The following is a 12421-nucleotide window of genomic DNA, read 5'->3' on the forward strand; positions in this document are numbered from 1 at the left end:
GTCTAATCTGATTTTATTTTTATCAAGTGTATTTCAAATCAGACATTGCATTTTTCTTTTTTTTTTTTTTTAAAGATTTTATTTATTTGACAGAGACACAGCGAGAGAGGGAACACAAGCAGGGGGAGTGAGAGAGGGAGAAGCAGGCTTCCCGCCGAGCAGGGAGCCCGATGCGGGGCTCCATCCCAGGACCCTGGGATCATGACCTGAGCCAAAGGTAGACTCTTAACGATTGAGCCACCCAGGCACCCCAGACATTGCATTTTTCGTCTCTAAAACTTTGATTTGGGTCTTTGAATGTTTCCCAGTGTTTAATGTTTTCTTGCTGCTTTGAAGACTTTCTGTTTGTCTTTTTTATTCAGAGTTTGATGGTGTCTCTAGGTGTGATTCTGTAGATTAATACTTTTTAAAACAAATTTAGGAAGTTTTCATTGTTATTTTTTCAGATACTTTTTTCTCACTTTGGAACTTCCACTGGGACACTTGAGGTTCTCTGTTTTTTTCTTCTGTATCTTTCTTTCTTTAGATTTGATCATTTTTGTTGATCTGTCGTCATATTTACTGACACTGTTCTGTCATCTCAAATCTGCTCTTGAGCCCATCTAGTGAATTCTTCATTTTAGTTATACTTTTCATCTGTAGTGTTTTCATTTATTTATGTCATAGTTTCGGCCTCTCTGTTGCGATGGCCTGTTTGTTGAATAATTACCCTCTATTTCTTCTCATTCTTAGAACATGCCTTCCTTCCATTTTTTTTGCACATTTCTAATAGCTGCATTCAAGTCTTTGTCTACTCAGAGTCCAACATCTGTACCCACTAAGAATTAGTTTCTCATGACTGCTTTTTTTCCTAAGTATGGATCATTCTTCCCTGTTTCTTTTTGTATCTTCTAATTTTTTGTTCAAAAGTGGACAGTTTAGATAATATATTGTAGCATCTCTGTATCCTTTTCTGTTTCATATCTCTCTTAAACTATGTATTTGATCATGTTTGGATACTTTTAATTATTTGTTTATTTCACTATTTGGGGAATATGGTTATACAGCTGTGATGAATATTATTTTTATTTCCCCAAATAGGTTATGAGTCTGTTGTGGGCCAGAATTATATTTTAAACAAGGAGACTCTACTACAGTGCTAACCTTAGTTATCATTTCATGGTCTTTATTTAAATACTTAATAGAATTTTCCTTAAAAAAACAAAACTATATTGCATTTTGTTAATAGCTATGGAAGAACTTTTCCAAAATTAGAACCCATCATAATTCCCCGGCAAGGAATGATTTGATAATTATTGCATGTGGGGAAAGAATACATACGGATGAACTTATTTTTAAAACTCAGAAGAACAAAACTTCATTTTCCAGTGTTTGCTAATTGTTTATATATGTATAAACTGACAGGCAGAGGCTCTCAACTTTTGGAGGCCCATTTATAGAAAAAGTGTTTTACTTCCAAGAAATAGGGTAACCATTAGTAACTTATTGGTATTAGCAATTAAGTACATTAATTCCAATAGACCACAGTTAAATATTTTTGTTTATTTAGACCACTACACTTCATATTTATTAGAATAATTATTACTTTAATAGTTTGTCATTAGTAAATAGAACAAGATGTTAATGTTCTGCTAAGTCCATTTAAGATATTAGGGGAAGTTGGGACATAATTTCTATATTAATAGAATTTTAAAATTTACGTACTTTAAAGAAAAGGTTTTGAATGCTTTATTCTTATTTGCTTTCACATTTTTAGGTATGCCATTGCATTGGCCTTAAGGGAAAAACAGCGTGTAATATTTACCAGCCCAATTAAGGCTCTGAGTAACCAGAAATACCGGGAAATGTATGAAGAATTTCAAGATGTTGGCTTGATGACTGGAGATGTTACTATTAATCCTACAGCATCTTGTCTTGTTATGACCACAGAGGTAATTTATATGGTGCTTCATCCAGTTTTTCCCTTTTAATTTTAATTTAATTAATATATCTTCAATTAGAACATATGATGCTTTATCAGTTGCTCTATATAGATAAAATGTAATACTTTATTTTCCTAGTAGATTTACTAGAAAAGTTCATCTTAAAAGGTTTTAGTAATTATATAAATTTAGTTGTAAATTATTAATCCTATTACTTGTCATATGACGTAGAATTTTTTCACCAAATATTTTTAAAGGCTTATTGTCAGTGACATGGAAATACATTGACAGTTTTGCATACAGTTTAATATAAGTAGTGGCTTTCCTTTCATTTGATTTTTTATTTTTGCATTTTAGTTGATATAAATACACAAATAACTTTTTAAAAAATGTTCAGCTAAGTTAAGCTTCTTCCCATAGTCATAATTAGGTTTTACTTAAAACTTACATACTTATATCATCTTGTGTTTTGAACACAAGTAGCCATCTTGGCTATACCAAGTACTTTTATACATTCTTGAATTATATCCCTGCATTTTACATGGATATGGTACTGTAGAGAGCATAAATTAACTTCTGGCCTGCAGAGCTAGCCAAAAGCATTGCTCACTTTTCATTTTGGTGCCCAAAGTAAGTTTCCATTCCCAAAACTTTTTTCCATGTGTGGAAGATTTTCTTTAATTAAAAAATCAGGATACTGGTTGCCAGAAAATATCCATGTTGTGATGAAGTAGAAAAAATTCAGTAAACAGTATAAAGTACCAAATGTTGAATAGGAGATAAGTTACTCTCATATCCTAGATAGTGTGGATCTTGTAATGAGTGTTACATGTATAATGAAGTGGCTTCATACTTAAGATATATGCAGATGGGGTGATAATTCTCCCCATGAGTTGCACCTGATTACTAACTGTTGAGAAGTCATTTATTTTGGTTTTATGAGAAAAGGAGTATTATTTGATTTATGAGATACATGTAAGAGAAGTAACCTAAATTATTTTAATGTCTCCATTAAAGCATTTCCAAAATTCCTCGTCAAAAAGAACTTTTGTTGTGTCAAAATTTTGCTCAATTGTTTTATGTTTTTTTAGATTTTGAGAAGCATGCTGTACAGAGGTTCTGAAGTTATGCGAGAAGTAGCGTGGGTCGTATTTGATGAAATTCATTACATGAGAGATTCAGGTATGTTCTGCTGTGTTGCTGAGATGTGTGCCATATATTTTCCTTAAGGGCATTAGGAATTTTGAGTAAGTAGTTGTTAAATTTTGCTTTCACTATTCATGTGGCTAGAGTTCTGGTAAACTAAATTGTGGGAAACTATATCATCTCATTTAACTGCAGCTTTTTAAATAGTAACTCTGGGTGAGAAAATACAAATAAAGATTTTTATTTATTATTTGGAATAAAAAAATAATAAAGATTTTTATTTATTATTTGGAAGAGAGAGAGAGAGCATGAGCGAGCAGGGTAGAGGGACAGAGGGAGAGGAAGAGCTAAGCAGGGAGCCTGATGCTGGGCTTGACCTGGGACCGGAGGTAATGACCTGAGCCCAAGGCAGACGGTTAACCAGCTGAGCCATCCAGGCACCCTAAAGCTAGTTTGCTTTTAATAGAGAACTTTCCAAAATAAGTGTTAAATTTTTAAAGCTTTTAGCTTAGAGTTAACTTGATTTTTATTAGTATTTTAGTTTTTAAAAACTCAGAAATGTAGGTTTATGGTAAAAAAAATATATATGAAATAGGGATTATGAAATACAAATGAGAAAAAAATAGCCTTTTACTTGAGCTACTTCACTACTGTAAGCAAAAGTAAGTATACTTGGAATTTTGAGTGGACCTGGGAAGACTAATGTTAACATTTAAAAGTTAAATGTTTAACATGTACACACTTAAAACTCAGTTTTTATTTATTTATTTATTTTACTTTTTTAAAGATTTTATTTATTTGACACAGAGAAAGTGACAGTGAGAGAGGGAACACAAGCAGGGGGAGTGGGAGAGGGAGAAGCAGGCTTCCTGCCGAGCAGGGAGCCCAATGTGGGGCTCGATCCCAGGACCCTGGGATCATGACCTGAGCCGAAGGCAGATGCTTAACAACTGAGCCACCCAGGCACCCCAAAACTCAGTTTTTATTTAAACTAAAGCACTGAATTAACCTGTTTATAGTGAAAGTAATAATAATTTATGAAATCATTTACCCTTTAAATATTTCACCCCTTTCAAATTCATAAAATTCTGACTGGAGCTCTTTTGGTTTTAAAATCAGGAATCCTGTATTGATTTTTTATTTTAGGGGGAAACTCTCCAATTGATTTTTCTAGTTTTTTCCATTTAAATAAAAACTGGCATAGTTTTGCTGCTCATCAAATCTATCTTTCATGTCTAGAAATCATGAGGGTAATTTGGCTGAAAGATGCTATATGGTATAGTAATGTGTGTCTTTAAATTTTGTTTCTGTAACTTTTTACAAGCCATTAACTTTTGTTTCTCAAAGTGAGTTGGAAATACTATTTACATTGTCATGGGACTCTTGTTTTGCTGTGTGAGTAGTATTCAGTCTGGAGCTGCTCTTTGCAGGCTATTGTTTCAGAGTATATTAGTGGTTTAGTCTAGTATCTATTGGATAAATTCATGGTAGGAATTAAAGTAGTTTTCATTGAGGGTCTATGGCTAAAAATATCTTTGTGTAAAGTGGTCTGCATTTCTAATTATTGAGCTTGAGAGATAATAATTTTAGATTACTTGTTAATAAAGTGACCCTGAATTCCAAGGTGTGTGTGTGTGTGTGTGTGTGTATATATATATATATATATTTTTTTTTTTTTTCTCCCCAGAGCGTGGTGTTGTATGGGAAGAAACTATTATTTTGCTTCCTGACAATGTCCACTATGTGTTTCTTTCGGCTACTATTCCAAATGCCCGACAGTTTGCTGAATGGATTTGCCATTTACATAAGCAGGTATTTTCTTTCTTTTTGATGTCTTCAATATTTAAAATATTATAAGTTGGCTTTACTATATTTTATACTTTGTTCTTGATGCCACCTAGAATTAAGAAGACATTTTAATGTGAAACTACTTCTCACATCAAGTGCAAGCTTATCAGAATCACCTGATTAGCTTTTTAGACGTGTGTATTTCTGAGCGCCATCTTAAAACCCAATATATCAACATCTCTGAGAGTAGGGGCTTGTAAGAGCTAACTTTTAAGAGCTCCTAAGTTGATCCTGATGCTTTGCCAGGTTTGGAAACTACTGCATTTCCTCGTAGAATGAGGCCTTATAATAGAGAATTTCTCTAAGACCTCAGTACCAGGAAAATGCTGTACATCTCCTGAGCATGTGATTTGATTCTTCTTACGTTAACACAGTCAGCCTTTTTACTGACTGTGTTTCCCTTTTGTTTTTGTAGTCCAACTTTAGCAGCAGCATAGCACGTCATAACAAGCATTTGTTCATTTGTACTAAACTTATTCTTGGTTTTATTTTCCTGCCCTTATTTTTCCTTTATACCGGTATTCTTACAAACCGTTATCTGTTTATAAGCTCTCCGATGGCATTTTTGTAACATCTATGTTGCTTCTGTAGGATAGAAACCTATTTGATCTTCTGGAGGAGCTAGATCAACCTGCTGATTTAGTAAAGCTTTGAAAACCCTTTGTGGGGCAAAAAAATCCCATTTTACTTGAGGGAGCATTCTGTATTACCATACTACTGCTGTGTAGGAACAGGCATCTTCTTTAATTATGGCATCACAGTTCTAGGGTATGAATCCAAGATCACTATTGAAACTCACATCATGTATTTGGCCCTGATTAGGGAATTGATAAAATTGAATAGATGGTAGTATAATTCGATAGACATAATTTTTCCACATTTTTCTCTTGCCTGGTTTTTAAAAATTTTTAGTTTTTCTGTTTTTGAAATGTTGAATTCAAAAGTTTATTTCCCCAAGGTCTTTTAGGTAGGTTAAATACACAGTATTATTTTGAAGAAATAAAATTATGTGTTTAATTGTGTTTTTCTTCTTTTTTTTTTTTACAGCCTTGTCATGTAATTTACACAGATTATCGGCCCACTCCATTGCAGCACTACATTTTTCCAGCAGGGGGAGATGGCCTGCACCTTGTGGTTGATGAAAATGTAAGGGAGTAATTGTGATTATTTATTTATTTTTGTTTTATGTTATGTTAGTTACCATATAGTACTTCATTTGTTTTTGATGTAGTGTTCCATGGTTCATTATTTGCGTATAACACCCAGTGCTCATTGTAATATGTGCCCTCCTTAATAGCCATCACCGGGACTAACTGTGGTTCTTACCTTATAATGTCATCCTTAGTTGTTCATACCTATTTTTCCTGAAACTGAAGTAGAATGGTAGAAGTCCATTTTTTTTTCTTAAGTAGTTTTATGGTCCAGAATTATTGGGCTTGTGTGTATTTTTATTTCAGAAATTATATTTAAAACTTGTTTTTTCTTATGCATAAATTAAGATTTTTCTTCTTTCCCAGTTTTTTTTTTTTTTCCTTCTTCTTTTCTTGTGTTTTAAAATGCCTGAAGAATAGGTACTTGGGACATGTTTCAGATATCTTATGTTTTGCTTTTCCCAGTTTTAATATCTCTACCTTTTATTACCTATTATACACATTTTTTAACTATTTCAATGACCTTTGTAACAATTATCACATTATTTTTATTTTGAGGAAGCTTTGTTTTGAGGTATGAAAAATGTTTGGATTGTGGTTAAATATTAGGTTACATAGAAAAATATCTGATTCCAGGGTGACTTCAGAGAAGATAATTTTAATACTGCAATGCAAGTACTTCGAGATGCTGGTGATTTGGCAAAAGGAGATCAGAAGGGGCGGAAAGGAGGAACAAAAGGTAATGTGGAACTTTGTTCACTTTTCCCCTCAAGAAGGTATATAAAGCTCTAGATAATATAAGATAAAATTGGATAAATAAAGGTTTATTTCTTTTTCATATATGACATTGGTTGAGATATAATTCATGTACTATACAATTTATCCATTAAAGTATACAATTTAATGGTTATTACTATATTAACAGAATTATGCAACCATCACCACAATTTTTTTTGAGATATAATTCATATACCATAAAAATTACCATTTTAAGTGTATAATTCAGTGTATTTTAGTGTATTCCACAAACTTGTGCAACTACTCTCTAATTCCAGAACATTTGCATCAACTCAAAAAGAAATCCTTTACCCACTAGCAGTTAGTCTTCATTTCTCCTAACCTCTTCCCCTGCCCCTCAGCATTATACAATCACTAATCTACCTTCTGTCTCTATTTTCCTTATCTGAATGTTTCATATAAATGGAATCATAATTTGTGTGGTCTTTAGCAACTGGCTTCTTTCACTTAGCATGTTTTCAGGGTTCATCCATGTTAAAGCATGTGTTAGTACTTAATTCCTTTCATAATCAAATAATGTTCTATTAAATGAATGTATCACATTTATCCATTCATTAGTTATTGAACATTTGGGTTATTTCTCTTTTTTGATTCTTGTGAATGATGCTGTGGTAAATATTTGTATTCTGCCACTTTTTATGTAAACGTATGTTTTCTTTTCTCATTGAATGTATACCTAGCTTTGGAACTGCTGAGTCATGGTATTTCTATGTTTAAACTTTTGAATAACTGCCAGATTATTTTCCAAAGTGGCAGTTCCATTTTACATTCCCATCAGAAGGGTATGAAATTTCCATTTCCTCCACATCCTTGCCAATACTCACTGTAATCTGTCTCTTTGAATATAGTCATCCTAGTGGTATGAACCGGTATCTCAGTGTGGTTTTGATTTACAGTTTTCTCATGGCTAGTGATGTATCTTTTCATGTGCTTATTGACCATTTGTGTATCTTATTGGGAGAAATACTTATTCAAATCTTTTCCCCATTTAAAAATGAAATTGTCTTTTTTTTGTTGTTGTTGAGTTGTAAGAATTCTTCCTATACTCTGAATAGTAGACCCTTACCTTTTTCCCATTCTGTGGATAAAGGTTGTCTTTTCCCTTTATTGTTGGTGTCTATTGAAGTACCAAAGTTTTTAATTTTGATGAAATCCAGTTTATCTGATTTTTTTTTTCTTTTTGTTGCTTGTGCTTTTGGTATCATACCTAAGAATACTTTGTCTAATAACAAATCATGGAGATTTATTCTTCTATAGTTTTTAAGAGTTTTATAGTTAAAGATTTTTATATTTAGGTCTATAATCCATTTTGAGTTAATTTTTGGGTATGGTTTTTTGTTTTTTTTTTTTTTAATTTTTGGGTATGGTTTATATATTGTTTTTGCAGGACCATCGAATGTGTTCAAGATTGTGAAGATGATTATGGAAAGAAATTTTCAACCTGTAATTATTTTCAGTTTCAGTAAAAAGGACTGTGAAGCCTATGCACTTCAGATGACCAAATTAGATTTTAACACAGGTACTATATAATTTCAATATAGTTTTAATGTTATATGAAAATAAATATAAATATATTTTTAGTTAGAAGATTAATCTGTTGTAATTAATCTATTATGTATTGCTAGGATATGTAGTTCACATTACAGTTACAGTAATGTACTCATTACATTTGTAAAAGTTTTAGGACCTTGTTTTATCATTTCCTTCTTTTCCTTTTATTTTTTATTTTATTTATTTATTTATTTATTTATTTATTTATTTATTTGACAGAGAGAGAGACACAGCGAGAGAGGGGACACAAGCAGGGGGAGCGGGAGAGGGAGAAGCAGGCTTTCCGCCAAGCAGGGAGCCCGATGCGGGGCTCGATCCCAGGACCCTGGGATCATGACCTGAGCCGAAGGCAGACGCTTAACGACTGAGCCACCCAGGCGCCCTTCCTATTGTTTTATTGGAAGGTATAAGTACATTGCTTTGTGTAAAATCCGAAGATCCCTACTGAAAAATATTAGGATTATACCCTCTTGTACTTTATTGCCATAAGCTCCTTTGTTACTGCCTTTATTACTGTGGCTCTCTGTGTGACGACTTAAGGCTAGGTTACTTGGTCAGATCACTTTCTGTATAGAAAGTACTATACTTCATTTTTCTAAAAATCCAAACCAGGAAGACCTGCCCTTTACCTAATTGTGGTATAACCTTTTAAATAAAGTAAGATAATTTGTATTAAATTAATAAATTTTTCCCACATATTATCTGTGAGTGTAACTCACAGCTAGATAGTAGCCTAGCCTATCCAAAAATTCGGCATACTTTATTTTTTTATTTTATTTTTTTTAAAATCGGCATACTTTATTATATTATACCCATTTATTATTCAGTTTATCTTTTTATGTATGTAATTCTGTATAATGAGAAGTAAATAATATCCTCAGTCATCCAAAATCAAATGTCAGTTGTGTTGGTTTCATTATCAAGGCACAGAATTAAACCCATGCATTTTAGAGCTACTTTTTACTTATCCATGGGCAAAGTAAAAACAGATACTCCACATAAACTCCTAAAGTTAGTAATATTTTGTTTTTTAATTGAGTGAATTGCTCTGCTTAGACATGTTTCCTTATAACTACCAGTGCTGCATGGGGCGCCTGGGTGGCTCAGTCGTTAAGCGTCTGCCTTCGGCTCAGGTCATGATCCCAGGGTCCTGAGATCGAGCCCCGCATCAGGCTCCCTGCTCGGCGGGGAGCCTGCTTCTCCCTCTCCCACTCCCCCTGCTTGCGTTCCCTCTCTCGCTGTCTCTCTCTGTCAAGTAAATAAATAAAATCTTAAAAAAAAAAAAAAAAGTTTAATTACCAGTGCTGCATTTGCTTAATGTTACAAGGTCATATATTGATTAATTGAACAAATATTTATCGACTACCTGTAATTTAATTAGACGTTATACAAGAAGGCAGTATAATAGTTAAGAACATAGGCTTTGTTTGACATTGCTCCTCTAACAGTTAATAGCAGCCTCCATTATTTGCTATAAATCTCACTTTCCTCAATAATGGATAAAAATTATCCCTGTGATCTGTAATTGTTAGATGTACGGCACTTAGTATAGTTTTTGTTAATTTTATAAGATAATACTTTTATTCATGGATGAATTCTGTTAGATATGTTTTGAAAGGCAGTGAATTTTATTAAACAGTAATTTTTATCTATTTTGCTTTCTGTTTTAAATACTAACTCTACTGTTATTCTTTATAAACTTACATTCTTTGCAATCTGTGAAGCTTGGTATCACTGATTCACTTAGGTATTTATGTACCCTTGAATTTTTTCTTAGATGAAGAAAAGAAGATGGTTGAAGAAGTATTCAGTAATGCCATTGACTGCTTGTCTGATGAAGATAAAAAACTCCCTCAGGTTTGTTTAGTGTCACTAAGTAAAATGTGGATATTAAGTGTGATAGCATATTTTTACTTTGCATTTCTTGGTTTCGTTACTATATATTGCATTGTTTACACACTGCAATAAATATGTTGCATTGTACACTAAAATGATACCTTGATTTATTTTTTAAATTTCTGAAAAGGTGACAAGAGGAAAGATGTGCTGCCTAAGGGAATTCTTCTCTGAAAGCTAACATGGTCTGGAAATTACTGCTTCTGTTCCTAATACTACAAAATTACTAATTTTAAGTCACTAAATTTCTTTTTTTTTTTTTTTTCCGAGAGAGTGTGTGTGAGCAGGGGAGGGGCAGAGGGAGAGGGAGACAAAGAACCCCAAGCAGGCTCCACGCTCAGCACCCGACACAGGGTCCTGGGATCTAGTCCCATGTCAGGCTACCTGCTCAGTGGAGAATCTGCTTATCTCTCTCCCTCTGCCCTTTCCCCCTGCTTGTGCTCTCTCTCCCTCTCTCTCAAATAAATAAATAAAATCTTTGAAAAAAAGAAGTCAGACGCTCAACTGTCGGAACCACCCAGGCACCCCAAAGTCACTAAATTTAATTCATAAGTCTACCAAACAGAATACCTAATGAAAATCATGTGTTTAGTGAGGAATTTAATGTCTACTCTGCTTTTAATCCAGAGAATTTTTCCTTCGACTTTTGGAATTGCTTGGGGATTTCTAAAATATACTGATGACTGGGTACCACTCCCAGAGGTTCTGATTTAATTGGTCAGGTGTGTATTGTGGTCATTAGAATCTTTCAAAAGCTCTCCAGATGATTCTAATGTGCATCCAAACCTGAAAACTACTGTAGTGACCTAAGACGTGAAAATTCTGTTTTGTGAAAAGGAAGTGGGAGGTTATACTCTGCTTACAAATGATTACTCTGATATATAAAGGATTTATGATAAAAATGCAACAGCATGTTTCTCAGTGTTTAAAATACTATTTAACTTGGAAGATTTTCTTATAATTTTTCTTTCCAGCTGAATTATTAATATTTGAGGGCTAAGGCATGTCTTTATACATCTTTGTTATCCTAGCACAGTTCTAATAGTAGACATGTAATGGCATTTGATAATGTGTTAATGAGGATGAATTCCTTAGTAATTCATTTGTTTTTAGATGAAGTACATATTTATGTGACGTATGCTTTATACTTATTTGTTTTTAGTTGGAGCTGGCTAGTATTAAGTTTATTTTGTGTAGATGCATACTTTGCCCTCATTTCTATTTGTATTTGGGGAGATGAAGTGATGCTGGAGAATTTGAATGAGGCAGCAGTGCATATATGAATTTTATTATTTAAAGTATATCATATTAAGGAAAGCTAGGACAGAATTATTTTGAGTTTTGAGTTTAATAATCTGTGGGAATATGGGTTTGGTTTTTGCTTTTATTCTGGAAAAGTTATAACATTTCTTTTTTTTTTTTTTAAAGATTTTATTTATTTATTTATTTGAGAGAGAGAGAATGAGAGACAGAGAGCATGAGAGGGAGGAGGGTCAGAGGGAGAAGCAGACTCCCTGCCAAGCAGGGAGCCCGATGCGGGACTCGATCCTGGGACTCCAGGATCATGACCTGAGCCGAAGGCAGTCGCTTAACCAACTGAGCCACCCAGGCGCCCATAACATTTCTTTAAACAGCTTTTTATTGCCTATTTTTCTTGGTTTGGTTAGTTTAACATTTTCTCTTTCCCTTTTCTGTACATCACTGAAAAATAAACAATATTTCAATCACAGGTTGAACATGTACTTCCTCTTTTGAAGCGAGGGATTGGTATTCACCATGGTGGTTTACTTCCTATTTTGAAAGAAACTATAGAAATTCTCTTTTCTGAAGGATTGATAAAGGTATGATTTTATTTATTATGCCTTAAAATTGTGTTGTATGAATAGTTTGAAAATTATTATTTTTTTTAAAGGAGGCTCCACACCCAACATGGGCTGTGAACTCATAACCCTGAGATTAAGAGGTGCATGTTTTATTGACTGAGCCAGCTAGGTGCCCCAACAAGTTGATTTTTATGTATCGTGTTATACTTCATACATTTTGGGCTGTAGGTAAAATATCATTGGGTTCCTTTCCTGTAGTTAAAGTAAGAAATGGTAACACTGTACA

The 12421-nt window shown here is 33.4% G+C and overlaps 1 protein-coding gene across 1 annotated transcript in view; it reads left to right on the plus strand.

Moving 5' to 3' along the window:
• MTREX (Mtr4 exosome RNA helicase) overlaps positions 1-12421 on the plus strand; it is a 113801-nt gene that overhangs the window by 21419 nt on the left and 79961 nt on the right. The window contains exons 6-13 of the mRNA XM_044916769.1: positions 1757-1931; positions 3014-3104; positions 4756-4880; positions 5964-6062; positions 6704-6806; positions 8253-8384; positions 10194-10273; positions 12043-12153. Coding sequence (XP_044772704.1) covers positions 1757-1931; positions 3014-3104; positions 4756-4880; positions 5964-6062; positions 6704-6806; positions 8253-8384; positions 10194-10273; positions 12043-12153 — 916 coding nt within the window. The remainder of the gene's footprint in view (positions 1-1756; positions 1932-3013; positions 3105-4755; positions 4881-5963; positions 6063-6703; positions 6807-8252; positions 8385-10193; positions 10274-12042; positions 12154-12421) is intronic.

The sequence above is a fragment of the Neomonachus schauinslandi genome, chromosome 7 (assembly GCF_002201575.2).
Source record: "Neomonachus schauinslandi chromosome 7, ASM220157v2, whole genome shotgun sequence".
Lineage (NCBI taxonomy): Eukaryota > Metazoa > Chordata > Mammalia > Carnivora > Phocidae > Neomonachus > Neomonachus schauinslandi.